At 43.1% G+C, this 24,508-nt stretch overlaps 1 protein-coding gene across 4 annotated transcripts in view; it reads right to left on the bottom strand.

The window, feature by feature from the left end:
- kif23 (kinesin family member 23) overlaps positions 1-24,508 on the bottom strand; it is a 57,071-nt gene that overhangs the window by 28,277 nt on the left and 4,286 nt on the right. For 2 of the 4 annotated variants that reach the window (XM_045688590.1, XM_045688592.1), the window contains exons 5-14: positions 24,156-24,292; positions 23,854-23,966; positions 18,454-18,624; positions 12,269-12,316; positions 11,751-11,863; positions 9,765-9,886; positions 4,159-4,261; positions 2,731-2,810; positions 634-753; positions 260-419 (exon numbers count right to left, since the gene is read on the bottom strand). In XM_045688590.1, coding sequence (XP_045544546.1) covers positions 260-419; positions 634-753; positions 2,731-2,810; positions 4,159-4,261; positions 9,765-9,886; positions 11,751-11,863; positions 12,269-12,316; positions 18,454-18,624; positions 23,854-23,966; positions 24,156-24,292 — 1,167 coding nt within the window. The remainder of the gene's footprint in view (positions 1-259; positions 420-633; positions 754-2,730; positions 2,811-4,158; positions 4,262-9,764; positions 9,887-11,750; positions 11,864-12,268; positions 12,317-18,453; positions 18,625-23,853; positions 23,967-24,155; positions 24,293-24,508) is intronic. The other 2 variants (XM_045688591.1, XM_045688593.1) reach the window with 1 other exon arrangement.

The following is a 24,508-nucleotide window of genomic DNA, read 5'->3' as shown; positions in this document are numbered from 1 at the left end:
ATTTTCAATACATTTGTAAACATTTCGAAAACATGTTGTTTTCACTTTGTCATTATGGGGTAGTGTGTGTGTAGACAGGTGAGAAAAACAATTAAATCCATGTTGAATTCAGGCTGTAACAAAACGTGGAATAAGGGGTATGAATACTTTCTGAAGACGCTGTATACCGTCACTGTACCGTGAGTGACTTTGAATAAAAGCATCAGGCAAGCGGCATGATCTATATTATTACTCAAAGTGCAGCAGCCACCCTCTCTACCTGCGTCGACAGGACCTCCTCGTTCCTCCAGACGTCGCGACAGCTCGTCTTTGAAGGCTTGGTTTTTCTGCCGGCGCCCAGCAGCGAAGCCACAGATGGGCCTGTCCACGGGCCTGGCTACCTCTACTTCCTGGGTCATCTCAGCAAAACGCATCACCAGCTGCAGAAACAAACGGGGTATCAGACAGATCACACATGGACCGGTGTGGCTCAGTAAGTAAAAGCATGGAGCTCACAAAGCCAAGATTGTGGGTTCAATCAAAAGCAGTCATTTTGTCGCCATAGAAGAATGTAAGGCACAAAGACGCATACATTCCTAAAAACAGAACCTAAACAGCGGGAGAATTATTCCATGTAGGGGATAATGGACTCACCATGGTTTCTTCATAGTCGTCGGCTTTAGGATTGACACATACAACCATCCGTACTTTACCCTCCCCGTCAAAGTAGTTCTTGAACAAGTGAGTCACCTTGGAGTCCCGGTATGGAACCATCTGTGTGTGGAGGAGAGAAACCTTTACATTAGGCCTGTTCACGGTGCCTTGTTCTCAGCCCCAGGCTAGACTGGCCTCTGGGCTGGACTAGCATGTGTTCACACCAGCCGTTGTTAACCCCGGGCTAAACTTTAGTCCTAAGGATTCACACAGACCAACAACAGGAGACCAACATTCTCTCCGACATGCGACCAATGTTTTTATAAGCAATACGACATGCTTCTTCTAGCCTAGCATTTGATTTTCAATAGTTATGGTTTGTATAAACCTTGCTGTACGCCTGACCTCGGAAAACAATGTTTAACTTTTGAAATTGAATCTGGCCTGCACAGAGAAAGCTGTGAAATTGAAGCTGGCCTGCACAGAGAACGCTGTGAAATTGAAGCTGGCCTGCACAGAGAAAGCTGTGAAATTGAAGCTGGCCTGCACAGAGAAAGCTGTGAAATTGACGCTGGCCTGCACAGAGAAAGCTGTGTTCGTTTCCTGATCCAGGGGAAATCATACCACAACATTATCATGGATATATCAAAGTAAATAAAAAGCCATGAAACTAGACAAATGGAGAGTTTGCTCATAAAGATCCTATTAAATTACTAGCCTAATTTCTAATTCTGTTCATTTGCTGCCCTTCCAACTGTAGACTTTTGTAGCTTCAGACATTAGCCAGCCTGCATAGCAACCATTTTTGTTAGGCCCAAAACCTGCACAGCAACCATATGATGACCCTATGATGCAGCATGGCCTGTCTACTCTGCCAAATACAGACCCTATGATACAGCATGGCCTGTCTACTCTGCCAAATACAGACCCTATGATACAGCATGGCCTGTCTACTCTGCCAAATACAGACCCTATGATACAGCATGGCCTGTCTACTCTGCCAAATGATAGACCCTATGATACAGCATGGCCTGTCTACTCTGCCAAATACAGACCCTATGATACAGCATGGCCTGTCTACTCTGCCAAATACAGACCCTATGATACAGCATGGCCTGTCTACTCTGCCAAATGATGAACCTATGATACAGCATGGCCTGTCTACTCTGCCAAATACAGACCCTATGATACAGCATGGCCTGTCTACTCTGCCAAATACAGACCCTATGATACAGCATGGCCCGTCTACTCTGCCAAATACAGACCCTATGATACAGCATGGCCTGTCTACTCTGCCAAATACAGACCCTATGATACAGCATGGCCTGTCTACTCTGCCAAATACAGACCCTATGATACAGCATGGCCTGTCTACTCTGCCAAATACAGACCCTATGATACAGCATGGCCTGTCTACTCTGCCAAATACAGACCCTATGATACAGCATGGCCTGTCTACTCTGCCAAATACAGACCCTATGATACAGCATGGCCTGTCTACTCTGCCAAATACAGACCCTATGATGCAGCATGGCCCGTCTACTCTGCCAAATACAGACCCTATGATACAGCATGGCCTGTCTACTCTGCCAAATACAGACCCTATGATACAGCATGGCCTGTCTACTCTGCCAAATACAGACCCTATGATACAGCATGGCCTGTCTACTCTGCCAAATACAGACCCTATGATACAGCATGGCCTGTCTACTCTGCCAAATACAGACCCTATGATGCAGCATGGCCTGTCTACTCTGCCAAATACAGACCCTATGATACAGCATGGCCTGTCTACTCTGCCAAATACAGACCCTATGATACAGCATGGCCTGTCTACTCTGCCAAATGATGAACCCTATGATACAGGATGGCCTGTCTACTCTGCCAAATGATGAACCCTATGATACAGCATGGCCTGTCTACTCCGCCAAATACAGAGCAGTACAGTATACTGCCAGATAAAGATAATGTGGTGTAGTAAAGATAAATATCCCCAAAGGTACATAGTTTGTTCCACTGCCTACAGCATCATATACAGAACACAAGGGTAGTATGGAGTACATAAATGGTCCAGAATGTATTACATGCAATCCGAACCTTGTTTGTGCCACACATTTGATTCTCCCGAAGCACTTCGATACACGTCCTCAAAGTCATGAGCGACTGGTTGATGTTACCTGAAAATATACAGAAATATACATTTCAACTTACAAGTAGAAAAGGCATATTTCCTGAAGATAAATGTCAGCTTTCTTCAGCTGTCCAAGTAAAAACCGATGTTTCCTGGTAGTGGATAAGATTTATACTCAGGGTTCCCCAAAGACAGCCCTTTGTTTAATAATAACATTTAACCTCAGGGTTCCCCCCAAAGACTGCCCTTTGTTTAATAATAACATTTAACCTCAGGGTTCCCCCCAAAGACTGCCCTTTGTTTAATAATAACATTTAACCTCAGGGTCTCCCCAAAGACTGCCCTTTGTTTAATAATAACATTTAACCTCAGGGTTCCCCAAAGACTGCCCTTTGTTTAATAATAACATTTAACCTCAGGGTTCCCCAAAGACTGCCCTTTGTTTAATAATAACATTTAACCTCAGGGTTCTCCCCAAAGACTGCCCTTTGTTTAATAATAACATTTAACCTCAGGGTTCCCCAAAGACTGCCCTTTGTTTAATAATAACATTTAACCTCAGGGTTCTCCCCAAAGACTGCCCTTTGTTTAATAATAACATTTAACCTCAGGGTTCCCCAAAGACTGCCCTTTGTTTAATAATAACATTTAACCTCAGGGTTCTCCCCAAAGACTGCCCTTTGTTTAATAATAACATTTAACCTCAGGGTTCTCCCCAAAGACTGCCCTTTGTTTAATAATAACATTTAACCTCAGGGTTCCCCAAAGACTGCCCTTTGTTTAATAATAACATTTAACCTCAGGGTTCCCCAAAGACTGCCCTTTGTTTAATAATAACATTTAACCTCAGGGTTCCCCAAAGACTGCCCTTTGTTTAATAATAACATTTAACCTCAGGGTTCTCCCCAAAGACTGCCCTTTGTTTAATAATAATAACATTTAACCTCAGGGTTCTCCCCAAAGATTGCCCTTTGTTTAATAATAACATTTAACCTCAGGGTTCTCCAAAGACTGCCCTTTGTTTAATAATAACATTTAACCTCAGGGTTCTCCCCAAAGACTGCCCTTTGTTTAATAATAACATTTAACCTCAGGGTCTCCCCAAAGACTGCCCTTTGTTTAATAATAACATTTAACCTCAGGGTTCCCCAAAGACTGCCCTTTGTTTAATAATAACATTTAACCTCAGGGTTCCCCAAAGACTGCCCTTTGTTTAATAATAACATTTATACTCAGGGTTCCCCAAAGACTGCCCTTTGTTTAATACCATTACCTAGATGGCAGTTTCAGGTGTTCAAAAGGCCCTCCCTCCCACCGTACTCAGAAGCCCCACCTTGTTAAAACATCCTGGGAAGAACCCTGACATTGTTGAATGGGAAGTGACTAGAACCCACCTGCTTCTCTGAGGCGGTTGCCCTCGGCCCGAGTCCTGCTTGTGCGCTCACTCCCCGCCAAGTCAACCAGGCACAGCTGGCTGACGCTCACCTGGTTCTTATCCTGAGCACACAAAGTAAAAACATTTATACATATTTACTCTTCAACTAGACAAAGTTATTTTTACCCCCCCTATAGTCCATGTCCACACCCCCACAGAAAACAAAATGATCTTAATAATACAACCCCCATATAAAGTCATCTGTTTAGGCTAGAGATATGTCGATGCCAGTCTTTCACATCTGCGGTGGAAGGTGGCAAAGCTACAACAGTGTTTGGCAGACCAGGAGACATCCCGAAAAATCGCTCTTCTCACGGAAACGTGACGCGACTCGTTACCACCCATCTGCCAACTTCCAGATAGGATCATTTAGCTATGTAGGATCATCTTTTAAAAAATAAAATCCATAGGTTAGCTTAGCACGCATGCATGGGAAATACAAAAACATTCTGCAGATGAGTGATCGAGTCAGAGGAAATAATTCTTACCCTCTTCCCTTGGCTGTGCATGTTTCTAACAGAAAAGAGCACCAGTGTCCCACACAAGTTATGAATGCTCACCTCTAACGCTGGAAAGAGCCCTTTGGGACCTACTTCCCAATCCGTTTGGCTCAGTTGACATGCCAGTGAGTGAAATCCAACAGCTGATCGAGCTGTCATGTGACCGAATGCTGCAGACAACACATTCCCGGGTCACTACGGAGGGGTTTTGGGTCCTGACTCAAAGGGAACACCCCTGCCGTCTTCCCTCTGAGCATTAGTGCTGCGTTCAAAACAAGAGGGGAACCCAGACCTGGGAAATCTTAGACTTCCAACTCCATTAAACTCATGGTACACGACGCCAGCTCATATCTGTGTGAAGCTGGATTCAGTGCTCTCGTCTGAATTAAAACCAAATATCCATCCAGGCTGGCACTGTCGACCACGCCCCCTGACTTTGAGAAGCTCTGACGCGACATGCATCAAGCCACACCCATCTCATTAGTGGTGGTGAGGATAAGATACATAATGTAAGACTAGTTTGAAATTGACTATCATCATAGCCACACATTAAACAGTATCTGATGGTGAGTTGAGAAGACAATCAGAAATACTGTTCATGTTTTTCAATTGGCTGCTGTAGCCTCCAAATAAAAAAGTCAACATTGACTGCTGCTAACAATTTTTTTCACATGGTTGGGGTCACAGAATTTCCCCGATATCAAAATGGGGTCACAGAATTTCCCCCGATATCAAAATGGGGTCATGGGACAAAAAAAAGTTTGTGAATGCCTGATGTAAACATTATTAAAAAGTGACCAGTGTCCAATGACTATGTACATAGCACAGTTTCCATTAGCCGGTAATAGCTGGCTTTTGGATGTTATTTACTTTTGCCGATAAATAAAATTGGCGACGGCCAATTGTTCGGGTCCAAGGGGGAGAAAAAATCCCATTGCGAAATAATGAATTTTAGCCTCTTCATTGATTGAAATGCCAGCGGATGTAGAGCTGAAAACCGCCGCCGCCACGGCTCAAAACCACCGCCGCCACGGCTCAAAACAGCCGTTTCTTGCTGCTGGAGTGAAACATGCTTTCATATTGTGCAACAATTCTAAAGGCAATCGTGTGTAAATAAAAAAAAACAATGGCAACGATAAAAAAAATAGCTAGAAATTCTCTCGTAGCCTACTGCTTTATGCACATTGCTGCATTTATAATGTGAAGAAATAATAAGTTCATCAACATTTTATGCTAAACGATCTGATCTGTTGCTTGAGCCAGAATGCTTTTAACGTTTTGGGATCTACCGCTCCACAACGGTCCGAGAGTCAGTTTGGAATAGGCCATTTCTTTCTTGCAAGGAACGACGAGCTGACCAATAATAAAAACAGGTCAACTTTTGTACTATGGGGGATAGTAGATTGACATAGGTTAGTGATTTAGCTGTTCATTACTCGTCTAGTTGGCTGAGGAAAAGTAAATTAGGACAGGTATTTTAAACAAAGGCGACGAGTGGGTTTCAAGTTTGGGGAAGCAAATGTTCACCATAAAAATTCCCCTTTATAATAAAAGTGTCCATGCATCCACGCATTTTCAGAATTATGCAAGTTAGCCTACTATTCCTAATGTGATTATTAGGTTGGTGTCATAATTTAGGCTGATAATATAATTCAATCACTGGTTTGCAGAACATTTCATCTATTTTCTTTGCACAGGAACATGTTGACCTTTTATAAAACACGTTTCATGCGATTCTACATGGCTGGAAACATTAGCAGAGTATTTTTTAATAGAACAAATGACAGGCTAGTCTACTCTGCTGACACTGACAACGTTGTCTGATCTATATAAAAAAATATATATATAAAAATTATTTTTTTAAATAAAATATATAACTTTTATTTTTATAAATTTTTTATTTTTTTGTTTTAAATCGCCCTACAAAAAGTGGAGATAAATACAATACAAAATACATCTAACCTGGAGGAGGAAATGAATGTCCAAAAACAAAACAAAAAGTGGAACTAGCCCAATGATAATGACAGTGAATATTGCACACTCACAGGGGATATGGCCCATGTTCTCCTCTGGTGCCAATAAGATACAATACTTTTTCGCTCAATTAAGTGGAGAATTTGTATAACAAAAAAGTTTTTCCCGCGATTGTATTTTCCAAACATTGCGATACGCCTGGCTTGGTCGGTTTGCTTTTCACTGACAGTCGCAACTCAACAATCAATAGGCTGATTTAGTATTCGCCCCGGGCTCTGCCCTAATTGGAGGGGTCCTTAAAACAATCCATCGGTTTTAAAATTTGACAAGCTACTGATCCTCTGTGGCCAAATCATGCTTTCAGGTGTCGAAGCCTATTTTAAATGAACAACAGCGCTTGTAAACTAAACAATGTTAAACTAAACAATGTAAATAGCCAAGAGATTAGCAGCTATGAAACAAAACCGCAGAAATACTTTGAAAACAGCTACTGCGGCATTATACAATAAAAATGGCAACTCACTCATACTTGAGTATTTTTGTTTGCGAATGTAATGCCCTGTAGAGCCCTACAAACTCACCACCTAGCAACGCCATTGGTGAAATAGACATTCTTACACGCCAATACCGAACAAGCTCCCTCACGACGCCAGGACAGCGGAGTCAATCACCACCTTCCGGAGACACCTGAAACCCCACCTCTTCAAGGAATACCTGGGATAGGATAAAGTAATCCTTCTAACCCCCCCTTAAAAGATTTAGATGCACTATTGTAAAGTGGTTGTTCCACTGGATATCATAAGGTGAATGCACCAATTTGTAAGTCGCTCTGGATAAGAGCGTCTGCTAAATGACGTAAATGTAAATTGGCAGGTGTTCATTTTATGCCTGGTACAGGGTTGAGTACAGGGTGGTAGTTGGCTAGTAACACTGACTAAAGTTCAGGGCTGGCTAGTAACACTGACTAAAGTTCAGGGCTGGCTAGTAACACTGACTAAAGTTCAGGGCTGGCTAGTAACACTGACTAAAGTTCAGGGCTGGCTAGTAACACTGACTAAAGTTCAGGGCTGGCTAGTTACACTGACTAAAGTTCAGGGCTGGCTAGTTACACTGACTAAAGTTCAGGGCTGGCTAGTTACACTGACTAAAGTTCAGGGCTGGCTAGTAACACTGACTAAAGTTCAGGGCTGGCTAGTTACACTGACTAAAGTTCAGGGCTGGCTAGTTACACTGACTAAAGTTCAGGGCTGGGTACTGGGCAGGGGCTGGCTAGTGGTGACTATATAACAGTCTGATGGCCGTGGATCCCTCTGCTGTGTCCTGAAGTCCACGATCAACTCCTTCGTTTTGTTTGACGTTGAGGGAGACATTATATTTCCTGCCACCACTCCACCAGGGCCTTCACCTCCTCTCCTCCCACAACATCCTCTATCCACTTCCTGATGAACCCAGTCACAGTGGGAACAACATCCTCTATCCACTTCCTGATGAACCCAGTCACAGTGGGAACAACATCCTCTATCCACTTCCTGATGAACCCAGTCACAGTGGGAACAACATCCTCTATCCACTTCCTGATGAACCCAGTCACAGTAGGAACAACATCCTCCATCCACTTCCTGATGAACCCAGTCACAGTGGGAACAACATCCTCTATCCACTTCCTGATGAACCCAGTCACAGTGGGAACAACATCCTCTATCCACTTCCTGATGAACCCAGTCACAGTGGGAACAACATCCTCTATCCACTTCCTGATGAACCCAGTCACAGTGGGAACAACATCCTCTATCCACTTCCTGATGAACCCAGTCACAGTGGGAACAACATCCTCTATCCACTTCCTGATGAACCCAGTCACAGTGGGAACAACATCCTCTATCCACTTCCTGATGAACCCAGTCACAGTGGGAACAACATCCTCTATCCACTTCCTGATGAACCCAGTCACAGTGGGAACAACATCCTCTATCCACTTCCTGATGAACCCAGTCACAGTGGGAACAACATCCTCTATCCACTTCCTGATGAACCCAGTCACAGTGGGAACAACATCCTCTATCCACTTCCTGATGAACCCAGTCACAGTAGGAACAACATCCTCTATCCACTTCCTGATGAACCCAGTCACAGTGGGAACAACATCCTCTATCCACTTACTGATGAACCCAGTCACAGTAGGAACAACATCCTCTATCCACTTCCTGATGAACCCAGTCACAGTGGGAACAACATCCTCTATCCACTTCCTGATGAACCCAGTCACAGTGGGAACAACATCCTCTATCCACTTCCTGATGAACCCAGTCACAGTGGGAACAACATCCTCTATCCACTTCCTGATGAACCCAGTCACAGTAGGAACAACATCCTCTATCCACTTCCTGATGAACCCAGTCACAGTGGGAACAACATCCTCTATCCACTTCCTGATGAACCCAGTCACAGTAGGAACAACATCCTCCATGTACTTCCTGATGAACCCAGTCACAGTGGGAACAACATCCTCTATCCACTTCCTGATGAACCCAGTCACAGTAGGAACAACATCCTCTATCCACTTCCTGATGAACCCAGTCACAGTAGGAACAACATCCTATATCCACTTCCTGATGAACCCAGTCACAGTGGGAACAACATCCTCTATCCACTTCCTGATGAACCCAGTCACAGTGGGAACAACATCCTCTATCCACTTCCTGATGAACCCAGTCACAGTGGGAACAACATCCTCTATCCACTTCCTGATGAACCCAGTCACAGTGGGAACAACATCCTCTATCCACTTCCTGATGAACCCAGTCACAGTGGGAACAACATCCTCTATCCACTTCCTGATGAACCCAGTCACAGTAGGAACAACATCCTCCATGTACTTCCTGATGAACCCGTCACTGACATTGTATACGTCAATGCTATTCTCAGGAGGTGACCCGGAACATTTCCCAGTCCACGTGATCAAAACAATCTTGAAACATGGATTCCGATTGGTCAGACCAACAGAGTCGTTAAGGAGTGGGATTCTTGTCTGATTCCATTGACGAGAAAGAGATGAGATAAAAGGGCCATATATATATATATATGATATTACCTGTAAGATGTTGTCCCCATCTGCATCTAGAGGGGCCTGGGCCAGTTTGATGATGAAGACACTGTGGGAGCGACTAGACTCTCTGTTGAGCTGAGTGTTGGCGATACGCCTCTTCTTCTGTCCTGTAACATAACCAGACACAGTCAACCTACCATCTATACAACGTCACACTGTGGGAGAGACTGGACCCTCTGTTGAGCTGAGTGTTGGCGATACGCCTCTTCTTCCAACTTATAAACAAGGAAACGGGAGATGAAGTTCGACCAAAATCACCCAACCAACCTCAATTACCTACTCAAGAACATGATAGGGCCCATGTCAAACACAGAATGGATGGGTTGTGATAGTATACAAATGTTACTTGGTCTCTGGGTGGCTAGGATGAGTAAAGCACTTTAAGAAAACAGTATTGCTGTAAAAAAGGGCTTTAACCTCTCTAGGGATAGGGGGCGGTATTTTCACGTCTGGATGAAAAGCATACCCAAAGTAAACTGCCTGCTACTCAGGCCCAGAAGCTAGGATATGCATATTATTAGTAGATTTGGATAGAAAACACTCTGAAGTTTAAAACTGTTTGAATGATGTCTGTGTATAACAGAACTTATTTGGCAGGAAACTCCGAGGACAAACCAACCAGGATTTTCTTTTTTTGAGGTCACTCTCTTTTCAATGGGTTTTCTATGGGGATCTAGATTTCTAAGGCACTTGCTTGCAGTTCCTATCGCTTCCACTGGATGTCAACAGTCTTTAGAAATTGGTTGATGTTTTTCCTTTGTGAAATGAAGAAGTAAGGCAGTTCAGAACGAGGGTCGAGGGAAGTGTACTGTTTGATAGAGGCGCGTGATCTGAAAGCACTCTCCATTTTGTTTTCCTCCGATATTGAACGCAGTTTATCCAGTCTTAAATGTTATCGATTATTTACGTTAAAAAATACCTAAAGTTGTATTAGGAAAGTTGTTTGAAATGTTTGGACAAAGTTTACAGGTAAATTTGATATTTTGTCGTCATGTTGTGTGAGTTGGAACCGGTGTTTTTCCTGAATCAAACGCGCCAAATAAATAGACATTTTGGAGATATAACGACGGAATTAAATCGAACAAAAGGACCATTTTGTGATGTTTATGGGACATATTGGAGTGCCAACAAAAGAAGCTCTTCAAAGGTAAGGCATGAATTATATCGTTATTTCTGAGTTTTATGTCGCGCCTGGCGGGATGAAATATGATGGTCTGTGTTTGTTTGATGGGGTGCTGTCCTCAGATAATCGCATGGTTTGCTTTCGCCGTAAAGCCTTTTTGAAATCTGACACAGCGGCTGGATTAACAAGAAGTTGATCTTTAATCCCATGAACAACACGTGTATCTTTCATCGATGTTGATGAGTATTTCTGTCATTTGGCTCTGCAATTTCACCGGATGTTATTTGAGACAATGCATTACTGATCATAATTTAAAACTGAGGTTTTTGGACATAAAGAGGGACTTTATTGAACAAAACAAACATTTATTGTGTAACATGGAGTCCTGGGAGTGCCACCAGATGAAGATCAAAGGTTAGTGATTAATTTAAATCGCTATTTCTGACTTTTGTGAGCCCTCTCCTTGGCTGGAAAATGTCTATGGTTTTTTGTGGCTAGGCGCTGTCCTAACATAATCGCACAGTGTGCTTTCGCTGTAAAGCCTTTTTGAAATCAGACACTGTGGTTGGATTAACAAGAAGTTTATCTTTAAAATGGTGTATAATACTTGTATGTTGGAGGAATTTTCATTATGAGATTTGTTTGAATTTGGCGCCCTGCAATTTCACTGGCTGTTGTCGAGGTGGGACGCTAGCATCCCACAAATCCCAGAGAGGTTAATGGCTGCATATACAGACAGACCAATCCCTCCCCCCCCCAATAATTGTGCAAAATGGTCAGAATCGGGCTGCGCCCTTGAATAAAATGTAATTGATTACATGTTTAGTGAAGGTTTGAGACGATCTTACCTCTCCAGAACACCTCAAAGGCCTCTTCTGTAGACTTAACTTCTACCTCGGTGCACCCGGCCACGTACATGTTGTGGTTCTGGTCTTCTCTTAGGAGCTTAGACTGGGGCGGTCTACAGAGAGACAGACAGAGTGTCAACTGACTGATATTGCTGAGCTAGCCTGGTCCCAGATCTGTTTGTGTCATCTGGCCAACAACTATGGTCATTCGTAACAGAACAAACAGATCTGGGACCAGACTAATGCAGTGTATTATGACAGCCACAGAAAGCATTAGGACAGGCAAGACTAAAGCAACATAGAAAGACAAGCAACATACCCAAACAAAGCAACAGAGCATTCAACATGATTAAATGAAGCAGTTCTACTACTACTACTACTACTACAAAGCACAAGGAGCACAACAGACAATTCCATACAACTAAATGAACACTTCCAGGTTGCAACATTCAAGCTTCTGTATTAGGGTATATATTAGACATGTAGCTAAATGAGAATGCTCTATATATGTGACATACATGAACTCTTGGTTGGGCTGCCTCTGAGGAGTACCTCCACCATTCCACCTAACAAAGTAAGGAACACAGGAACATTTTCATCTGACTGCAATAACTACTCTGATTGGAAACTATACCTTACAGTAGCCAGTAGGACCGGGAAATAGCTACTACTCTGATAGGAAACTATACCTTACAGTAGCCAGTAGGAGAAAAGATACTTGAAGGAAACTATACCTTACAGTAGCCAGTAGGACCAGGAAATAGCTACTACTCTGATAGGAAACTATACCTTACAGTAGCCAGTAGGACCAGGAAATAGCTACTACTCTAGTAGGAAACTATACCTTACAGTAAGTAGCTACTGGGACCGGGAGACAGCTCCTCCTCTACTAGGACCGGGAGACAGCTCCTCCTCTACTAGGACCGGGAGACAGCTCCTCCTCTACTAGGACCGGGAGACAGCTACTACTCTAATATGAAACTATACCTTACAGTAGCCAGTAGGACTGGGAAACAGCTACTACTCTAATATGAAACTATACCTTACAGTAGCCAGTAGGACCAGGAACTAGCTACTACTCTGATTTGAAGCAATATCATACAGTGCCTTCTGAAATTATTCATACCCCTTGACTTATTCCACATTGTTGTGCTACAGCCTGAATTCCAAGTGGATGAAATAATTGTTCTCTCTCTCACCTATCTACACACAATACCCCATAATGACAAAGTGAAAACAAGTTTTTAGTAATGTTTGCATTTTTCTTAAATAAATGAAATACAGAAATCTAATTTGCATAAGTATTCACACCCCTGAGTCAGTACTTCTTAGAAGCACCTTTGGCAGGAATTACAGCCCTGAGTCGTCCTGGGTATGTCTGTATCAGCCCTGAGTCGTCCTGGGTATGTCTGTATCAGCCCTGAGTCGTCCTGGGTATGTCTGTATCAGCCCTGAGTCGTCCTGGGTATGTCTGTATCAGCTCTGAGTCGTCCTGGGTATGTCTGTATCAGCTCTGAGTCGTCCTGGGTATGTCTGTATCAGCTCTGAGTCGTCCTGGGTATGTCTGTATCAGCTCTGAGTCGTCCTGGGTATGTCTGTATCAGCTCTGAGTCGTCCTGGGTATGTCTGTATCAGCTCTGAGTCGTCCTGGGTATGTCTGTATCAGCTCTGAGTCGTCCTGGGTATGTCTGTATCAGCTCTGAGTCGTCCTGGGTATGTCTGTATCAGCTCTGAGTCGTCCTGGGTATGTCTGTACCAGCTCTGAGTCTTCCTGGGTATGTCTGTACCAGCTCTGAGTCGTCCTGGGTATGTCTGTATCAGCTCTGAGTCGTCCTGGGTATGTCTGTACCAGCTCTGAGTCGTCCTGGGTATGTCTGTACCAGCTCTGAGTCGTCCTGGGTATGTCTGTACCAGCTCTGAGTCGTCCTGGGTATGTCTGTACCAGCTCTGAGTCGTCCTGGGTATGTCTGTATCAGCTCTGAGTCGTCCTGGGTATGTCTGTATCAGCTTTGAGTCATCCTGGGTATGTCTGTATCAGCTCTGAGTCGTCCTGGGTATGTCTGTATCAGCTCTGAGTCGTCCTGGGTATGTCTGTATCAGCTTTGAGTCGTCCTGGGTATGTCTGTATCAGCTTTGAGTCGTCCTGGGTATGTCTGTATCAGCTTTGAGTCGTCTTGGGTATGTCTGTATCAGCTTTGCACATCTGGATTTGGGGATTTCCTCCCATTCTTCCTTGTAGATTTTCTCAAGCTCTGTTAAGTTAGATGGGGGGGGAGGCGGTGAACAGCAATCTTCAAGTCTTTCCATAGATTTTCAATGGGATTCAAGTCTCTGCTTCCGCTGGGCCACTCAGACTTTCCAATTCTTGTTCTGAAGCCATTCCAGCATTGGTTTGGCTGTATGCTTGGGGCCATTGTCCTGTTGGTGCGTAAATCTTCGCCCCCAGTCTAAGGTCGTTTGCACTCTGAAGCAGGTTCTCGTTAAGGATTTGCCTGCATTTGGCTCCATTGATTGCTCCCTCTATCCTCACCAGTCTCCCAGTCCCTGGTGTTAGATGGGTGATGAGCTGTGCTTGGTTCTTCCAAACATAGCACTTTGCAATCAGGCAAAATAAATCAAATTTGTCTCATCAGATCACAATCTTGTACCTTATGATCTCAGGCTTCCTCTTTCTCATGCGTTTTTTGTAAAGTCCAGGCGTGCTGTCATGTGCCTTTTCCCCCCCAGGAGTGGCTTCTGTCTGGTCACTCTCCTTAAAAAGCCCAGATTGGTGAAGTACTGTAGAGACTTGACCTTCTGGCAGGCTCTCCCATCTCAGCCAAGGAACTAGTTCTGTCAGAATGGTCACGGTTCTTGGTGTTTAGGTTCTAAATGTTTTCCAGAGTAAATAACTCACGGACACTAGAGAAGCTTTAACCAAGTTTAAATTCTTCCCAAAGGTTCTGTACAGCTGTATTCAGACAGCAAAACATTTCTCACCATCACAGGTATATATATATATATATATATATCCCACTTAAGACACACCTCCCTCGCTACAATCCTTACATCTTATGGTTCCACAGGAAGAGGATAGTAAAACCCTTATTACTCCCTTCATGGGATCTGACCTCAACCCCTCCTTCGCCTAATCCACAGATGTCCATCCGCTTCCCCTATAGAAATTCTGTGACCTCCTCCCGTCCACCCAACACATTCCAAAACCATCTGTCTTTCTACAGAGAACTATTACCTTCTGTCATAAAACCCTCTTTCACTTCTTTATATACACACACACACACACGGCTTCTGATCTATTATGTCTTTAGAATCTCAATGTTCAAAGTTTACCCCCGAATCCAACATTGATCACCTGCCTAACCAAGGTCCTTGCCCCGGTTGCTCAGTTTGGTCAGAAGGCCAGCACTAGGCAGTCTGGGTAGTTCAATTTTTTTTTCTATTTCTCAGTGAGGAAGAACACTGGTGCTCTTGAAAATGTTCAACACTGTAGAAATTGTATACAGTGGCCTTTCAGAAAGTATTCACACCCCCTTGACTTTTTCCACATTGTTGTTACAGCATGAATTTAAAATGGATTAAAAAAAATGGTCACTGGCCTACAACACAATAACCCCATAATGTCAAAGTGAAATTTGTACCAAAAAAGAATGGAAAGCCTAAATAAGTTCAGGAGTAAACATGAGCTTAACAAGTCACATAAGTTGCATGGACTCTGTGCGCAATAATAGTGTTTAACATGATTTCTGAATGACTACCTCATCTCTGTATCCAACAAATACAATTATCTGTAAGGTCCCTCAGTTGAGCAGTGATTTAACCATAAAGACCAATGAGGTTTTCCAATGCCTTGCAAAGAAGGGCACCTATTGGTAGATAAAATAAAAAGCTGACACTGAATATCGCTTTGAGCATGGTGAAGTTATTAATTACACTTTGGATGGTGTATCATTACAAAAGATTCCTTCCTAACTCAGTTGCTGGAGAGGAAGGAAATCGCTCAGGCATTACACCATAAGGCCAATGGTGACTTTAAAAACAGAGTTTAATGGCTGTGATAGTTTTCTCCTGAGGATGGATCAACAACATTGTAGTTACTCCACAAAACTAACCTAAAAGGACAGAGTGAAAAGATGGAAGACTATACAGAACAAAAATATTCCAAGACATGCATCCTGTTTGCAATAAGGCACTAAAGTAATACTGCAAAAATGTGGCAAATTAATTATTTTTTTCTCCTGAATTAAAAGTCCAATACAACCCATTACTGACTACTCCTCTCCATATTTTCAAGCATAGTGGTGACTCCATCATGTTATGGGTATGCTTGTAATCGTTAAGGACTGGGGAGTTTCAGGATAAAAAATAAATATTTTTATCCTGAAAAACTTCACCATGCTCAAAGGGATATTCAGTGTCTGCTTTTTATTTTATCTACCAATGGGTGCCCTTCTTTGCGAGGCATTGGAAAAACTCCCTTTGTGGTTGAATCCGTTTAAAATTCACTGCTCAACTGAGGGACCTTACAGATAATTGTATGTGTGGTGGTACAGAGATGAGCTCAGCACAGGCAAAACCTGGTTCAGTCTGCTTTCCACCAGACACTGGGAAATGAATTCACCTTTCAGCAGGACAATAACCTAAAACACAAGGCCACATCTACACTGGAGTTGCTTACCAAGAAGACAGCGAATGTTCGAGTGGCCGAGTTAGATTTAAGTCAATACTACGCCAAGACCTGAAAATGGTTGTCTAGCAATGATCCACAACCAATTTATCAGAGCTTGAAGAATTTTGTAAAGAATAATTAGCAAATGTTGCACAATCCAGGTGTGGAAAGCTCTTAGATACTTAACCAGCAAGACCCACTGCTGTAATCACTGGTGCTTTTACAAAGTACTGAGTTGGGTTTGCGAATACTTATGTAAATGAGATTACTGTATTTAATTTTAAAATATATTTGATAAAAATGTCAAAATACATGTTTTCAATTTGTCATTATGAGGTATTGTGTGTAGATGGGTGAGAAAAAAAAACAAATGTAATCCATTTTGAATTCAGGATGTAACAACAAAATGTGGAATAGGTCAAGGTGTGTGAGTAGCATCTTAAGGCTCTGTATATACAGTAGCTGGTAGGTCCAGAAATAACTGCCTTTCAACTCTGCTCAGAGATCGCTAGTATGAGCATCATACAGTGTACTCAGAAAGTTTCCAGACGCCTTTCAATTTTCCCCACATTGTTACTTTAAAAGACTTATTCTAAAATGGATTCAATAATCCCCCCCATCAATCTACACACAATACAACATTTTTTTTGCAAACGTATTAAATAAAAAACAGAAATACCTTATTTACATAAGTATTCAGACCCTTTGCTATGAGACTCGAAATTGAGCTCAGGTGCATCCTGTTTCTATTGATCATCTTTGAGATGTTTCCACAACTTGGAGTCCACCTGTGGTAAATTCAATTGATTGAACATGATTTGGAAAGGCTCACACCTGTCTATATAAGGCCCCTCAGTTGACAGGGCATGTCAGAGCAAAAACCAAAGCCATGAGATCGAAGGAATTGTCCGTAGAGTTCAGAGACAGGATTGTGTTGAGGCACAGATCTGGGGAAGGATACCAAAACAAGAAGCTGATGGTCTCTGACAGAGCTCCTCTGTGGAGATGGGAGAACCTTCCAGAAGGACAACCACCTCTGCAGCACTCCACCAATCAGGCCTTTATGGTAGAGTGGCCAGATGGAAGCCACTCCTCAGTAAAAAGGCACATGACAGCCCTCTTGGAGTTTGCCAAAAGGCACCTAAAGGACTCAGACCATGAGAAACAAGATTCTCTGGTCTGATGAAACCAATATTGAACTCTTTGGCCTGAATGCCAAGCGTCACGTCTGGAGGAAACCTGGCACCATCCCTACGGTGAAGCATGTTGGTGGCAGCATCATGCTGTGCTGATGTTTTTCAGTGGCAGGGACTGGGAGACTAGTCAGGATCGAAGGAAAGATGAACAAAGCAAAGTACAGAGAGATCCTTAATGAAAACATGCTCCAGAGCTCAGGTCCTCAGACTGGGGCGAACGTTCACCTTCCAACAGGACAACAACCCTAAGCACACAGCCAAGACAATGCCGAAGTGGCTTCGGGACAAGTCTCTGAATGTCCTTGAGTGGCCCAGCCAGAGCCTGGACTTGAACCCGATCTAACATCTCTGGAGAGACCTGAAAATAGCTGTGCAGAGAAGAAATGGGAGAAACTCCCCAAATACAGGTGTGCCAAGCTTGTAGGGTCATACCCAAGAAGACTCGAGGCTGTAATTGTTTCCAAAGGTGCTTCAACAAAGTACTGAGTAACGGGTCTGAATTACTGATGTAAATGTGATAGCTGTTTTTTTATTTAATAAATTAGCAAACATTTCTAAACTTGTTTTTGCTTTGTCATTATGGGGGTATTGTGTGTAGATTGAGGATTTTTTTAAATCCATTTTAGAAGGCTGTAACATTAATGTGGAAAAGGTCAAGGTGTCTGAATACCTTCTGAATGCACTGTATTTTAGGAATTAGCCTCATCTAGGGTTATGCTGAGAAAAATTATATTGCTGGGGTAGGATTTTAATCCATAATTTCACTAGTTATGCTTGCCATATCTACAGACTGACTGAAACATGAAAAATAATAAACGATATCCATTTCCATCTTTCTTACTTGGGTTTGATGGGGTCGTAGGGGGCTTCCTCCAGCAGATCATAGATATAGTTGTTGTATATCTCGATGTAGGACACAAACACACTGTAGCTACTGTCCTCGTCCACGCCGTCCGCCCTGCAGGCCTCCTCCGGGTTGATCATGTCTGCAAACTCTGGGTCCAGCCTCTGCCTGGAGAGCAGGGATTAGAACCAACATTTTTAATTTGAATCGTTCCGTTCTGAACAGAACCATAATTATTTTTTGTTCAACCGTTCCCGACCCACAAAATAAAAGTTCTGAACCGGATTGAACACACAAAAAGTACCAGTTGATATTGTCCCTTTCTGTTCCATTTTAAACCTCCGAAAGAATCCTTTTAAACCTCAGCTGAACATTAAATGACTTCACCAATCAGTGAAGATAGAGCAGCTTGCTGTGGCGCGTGCAAGCTATATTTGTTTACATGACATTTTGCAGGGGTGGGGAAAGAGAAAGTGAGGGTAGCGGAGGAGGCTTGAAGCACTGGGGGGGCACCTTGTTATGACATCATTATCTGAATTAAATCCACAGAATTAGACCTAAGAGGAGCGGCTTCTATGGAGGAACATTGAATGTCTGAACTTCCTAGAGTTTACTTCACGATGGACCAGAGCTAGCTAGCAGAGCGGCACCAGGATTAAAAAACACATCTTAACCTTTTTGTAGTTCATACATCCAACGTGAAACATGATCACGATAATATCCTTAAATAGCATTGAAGAAGTTATTCCATTCTTCTCTAATAAATTGTTTTCCACTCATTTCTGAACCAGGCTTGTAACGTCAGTACAGTAGGCCGCGCGCCCGAGGGGGAGGGGCCACAGTAGGCACAGACACATTCAGTTTACCATACAGTATTACACAGTGGATATCTCTGGATCCATCCAGCCTCTTCCTGGAAACACCAGACGGACGCATTCAGTTTAACATACAGTATTACCAGCCACTGATATATTTAACCAGTCAAATCCACCAGCCACTGACATATTTAACCAGTCAAATCCACCAACCACTGATATATTTAACCAGTCAAATCCACCAACCACTGATATATTTAACCAGTCAAATCCACCAGCCACTGATATATTTAACCAGCCACTGACATATTTAACCAGTCAAATCCACCAACCACTGATATATTTAACCAGTCAAATCCACCAGCCACTGATATATTTAACCAGCCACTGACATATTTAACCAGTCAAATCCTACCAACCACTGATATATTTAACCAGTCAAATCCACCAGCCACTGATATATTTAACCAGTCAAATCCACCAACCACTGACATATTTAACCAGTCAAATCCACCAACCACTGATATATTTAACCAGTCAAATCCACCAACCACTGATATATTTAACCAGTCAAATCCACCAGCCACTGATATATTTAACCAGTCAAATCCACCAGCCACTGATATATTTAACCAGTCAAATCCACCAACCACTGACATATTTAACCAGTCAAATCCACCAGCCACTGACATATTTAACCAGTCAAATCCACCAACCACTGATATATTTAACCAGTCAAATCCACCAACCACTGATATATTTAACCAGTCAAATCCACCAACCACTGATATATTTAACCAGTCAAATCCACCAACCACTGATATATTTAACCAGTCAAATCCACCAACCACTGATATATTTAACCAGTCAAATCCACCAACCACTGATATATTTAACCAGTCAAATCCACCAACCACTGATATATTTAACCAGTCAAATCCACCAACCACTGATATATTTAACCAGTCAAATCCACCAACCACTGATATATTTAACCAGTCAAATCCACCAACCACTGATATATTTAACCAGTCAAATCCACCAACCACTGATATATTTAACCAGTCAAATCCACCAACCACTGACATATTTAACCAGTCAAATCCACCAACCACTGATATATTTAACCAGTCAAATCCACCAACCACTGATATATTTAACCAGTCAAATCCACCAACCACTGACATATTTAACCAGTCAAATCCACCAACCACTGATATATTTAACCAGTCAAATCCTACCAACCACTGATATATTTAACCAGTCAAATCCACCAACCACTGACATATTTAACCAGTCAAATCCACCAACCACTGATATATTTAACCAGTCAAATCCACCAACCACTGATATATTTAACCAGTCAAATCCACCAACCACTGATATATTTAACCAGTCAAATCCACCAACCACTGATATATTTAACCAGTCAAATCCACCAACCACTGATATATTTAACCAGTCAAATCCACCAACCACTGATATATTTAACCAGTCAAATCCACCAACCACTGATATATTTAACCAGTCAAATCCACCAACCACTGATATATTTAACCAGTCAAATCCACCAACCACTGATATATTTAACCAGTCAAATCCACCAGCCACTGATATATTTAACCAGTCAAATCCACCAGCCACTGACATATTTAACCAGTCAAATCCACCAGCCGCTGACATATTTAACCAGTCAAATCCACCAACCACTGATATATTTAACCAGTCAAATCCACCAACCACTGATATATTTAACCAGTCAAATCCACCAACCACTGATATATTTAACCAGTCAAATCCACCAGCCACTGCAACATTTTTTTTTGCCATAATTTCATTTTTTTTTTAAATGACTATGCATTGTAGTGTTTCTAAAACAAAATGTATTAGTTAAGCAATAAGGCCCGAAGAGCTGTGGTATATTGGACATTTACCACAAACCAGAGGAGCCTTACTGCTGTTATAAACTGGTTACCTACGCAATTAGAGCAGTGAAAATTAACGTTTTGGCATACCCGTGGTAGAGTCTGATATACCATGGCTGTCAGCCAATCAGCATTCACGGCTTGAATTACCCAGTTTATAATATGAAAATGGAATGCTTAATGTTGGGATCCCGAGTGGCGCAGCGGTCTAAGGCAATGCATCTCAGTGCAAGAGGCGTCACTACAGTCCCTTGGTTCGAATCCAGGCTGTATCACATCCGGCCATGATAGCGAGTACCATAGGACGGCGCACAATTGGCCCAGCGTCGTCCGGGTTTGGCCGTCATTGTGAATAAAGATCTGTTAAACTGACTTGCCTAGTTAAATAAACATTTTACACAAATGCTCACACTGTAGAGCCCTGCAAATTGACCAGCCAATTTTGCGTGGCTGGTGAAATAGACATTCTTACCTGCCAATACCTAAATCTACCCACATTTGGCAGGTGGTCATTTGAAGCCGTTAGTATTACATAGGGCTGGGAGTTGATCTCACCATACGACATTATCACCATACGACATTATCACCATACGACATTATCACCATACGACATTATCACAGTTGCACCCCTTCTGAAAAAACCTACACTCGATCCCTCCGATGTCAACAACTACAGACCAGTATCCCTTCTTTCTTTTCTCTCCAAAACTCTTGAACGTGCCGTCCTTGGCCAGCTCTCCTGCTATCTCTCTCAGAATGACCTTCTTGATCCTAATCAGTCAGGTTGCAAGACTGGGCATTCAACTGAGACTGCTCTTCTCTGTGTCACGGAGGCTCTCCGCACTGCTAAAGCTAACTCTCTCTCCTCTGCTCTCATCCTTCTAGACCTATCTGCTGCCTTTGATACCGTGAACCATCAGATCCTCCTCTCCACCCTCTCCGAGTTGGGCATCTCCGGCGCGGCCCACGCTTGGATTGCGTCCTACCTGACAGGTCGCTCCTACCAGGCGGCGTGGCGAGAATCTGTCTCCGCACCATGCGCTCTCACCACTGGTGTCCCCCAGGGCTCAGTTCTAGGCCCTCTCCTATTCTCGCTATACACCAAGTCACTTGGCTCTGTCATATCCTCACATGGTCTCTCCTATCATTGCTATGCAGACGACACACAATTAATCTTCTCCTTTCCCCCTTCTGATAACCAGGCGGCGAATCGCATCTCTGCATGTCTGTCAGACATATCAGTGTGGATGACGGATCACCAGCTCAAGCTGAACCTCGGCAAGACGGAGCTGCTCTTCCTCCCGGGGAAGGACTGCCCCTTCCATGATCTCGCCATCACGGTTGACAACTCCCTTGTGTCCTCCTCCCAGAGTGCTAAGAACCTTGGCGTGATCCTGGACAACACACTGTCGTTCTCCACTAACATCAAGGCGGTGATCCTGTAGGTTCATGCTCTACAACATTCGCAGAGTACGACCCTGCCTCACACAGGAAGCGGCGCAGGTCCTAATCCAGGCACTTGTCATCTCCCGTCTGGATTACTGCAACTCGCTGTTGGCTGGGCTCCCTGCCTGTGCCATTAAACCCCTACAACTCATCCAGAACGCCGCAGCCCGTCTGGTGTTCAACCTTCCCAAGTTCTCTCACGTCACCCCGCTCCTCCGCTCTCTCCACTGGCTTCCTGTTGAAGCTCACATCCGCTACAAGACCATGGTGCTTGCCTACAGAGCTGTGAGGGGAACGGCACCTCCGTACCTTCAGGCTCTGATCAGGCCCTACACCCAAACAAGGGCACTGCGTTCATCCACCTCTGGCCTGCTCGCCTCCCTACCTCTGAGGAAGCACAGTTCCCGCTCAGCCCAGTCAAAACTGTTCGCTGCTCTGGCACCCCAATGGTGGAACAAGCTCCCTCACGACGCCAGGACAGCGGAGTCAATCACCACCTTCCGGAGACACCTGAAACCCCACCTCTTTAAGGAATACCTGGGATAGGATAAAGTAATCCTTCTAACCCCCCCCCCTTAAAAGATTTAGATGCACTATTGTAAAGTGGTTGTTCCACTGGATATCATAAGGTGAATGCACCAATTTGTAAGTCGCTCTGGATAAGAGCGTCTGCTAAATGACTTAAATGTAATGTAATGTATCACCATACGACATTATCACCATACGACATTATCACCATACTTAGGTGCAGGTACGATATGCAAGTATTGCGATTCTATATGATTGAATTGCAATTCCTATGTTTCCCACTGTTTTCTTTAGGTTTTCATTAGCAAAAATCACATGTGTTTGGGAAAAGCTTTTCCCCATCTACCAGAAGACTTTTCATTAGCGTGATTTACTAACAACTACATAGTTGCAGAAAAAAAACAAATCACTGATGCATTCTATTCATGTCTTATGATAAACTTGGGAAAATTGATTCATTTTCAATACATTTAGTTGCTTCCTACCAAGTTCAATAGATTTGAATATTTTTTTTTTATTCTGTTTTAATGTCTTGATTCTGTCCACATTCTCCGCATCGCTAAATAAAACACATTCCATTGACATACAGTATAACAATCACACAGGGACAATATGTTTGAGGATCATTGATATAAAAGACAGACTTGCATTTCAGGCTTCCTCCTCATAAAAACAAACCTCACCTGGAAGGTGTTTTAGGGACAACAGCTGGTTGGTTCTCCCTCTTCTGGCGTTCCAACAGAGCATCCACCCGATTCTGGACCTCCATGCCATTCTTATCATCCGTCTTTAACACCTGCACATCACAGGGGAATTAAACAGTCTGTCCCATTCAATACGGATCAAAACTGGGAGATTTATCTAACCAAGTCTCAAGTAAGCTCATTATAACACACGGTATTGTATTATGGACTCAGCTTGACTTTAGACCAGCTTTGAAGACCAAAACATAAATAAAAACTAAAAAGTTTCTAATTTCTCTTACGAATCGCTTGGCCTGGTAAGGGCCGATGCTGTTGAAGATCATGTCTAGGGAGCGGGGCAGGAGACCTCCCTGTCCTGGAGACCCAGTCATAGTGAAGGTCTTCCCACTGCCTGTCACCCCATAGGTAAACAGCAGACCTGGAGAAGGGACAGAATAGACATCCTGATTAACAGACATGCAACACGAGATGGCAAGACATTCCAGGGTCGTACATACATTAACGCACACCGTAGCAAAACATTTTGCAATGGAAAACAAGTTATTAATGAACAACTTCAGGTAGTCCTTCCAAGTTACATCCTGTTTAGTTCCAAGTGTATAGAAAGGTTAGCTGACAACGTCACAAAAACAAC

Source organism: Salmo salar, chromosome ssa10 (genome assembly GCF_905237065.1).
Source record: "Salmo salar chromosome ssa10, Ssal_v3.1, whole genome shotgun sequence".
In the NCBI taxonomy this organism is placed as follows: domain Eukaryota; kingdom Metazoa; phylum Chordata; class Actinopteri; order Salmoniformes; family Salmonidae; genus Salmo; species Salmo salar.
This window is presented reverse-complemented; position numbering and strand designations above follow the sequence as displayed.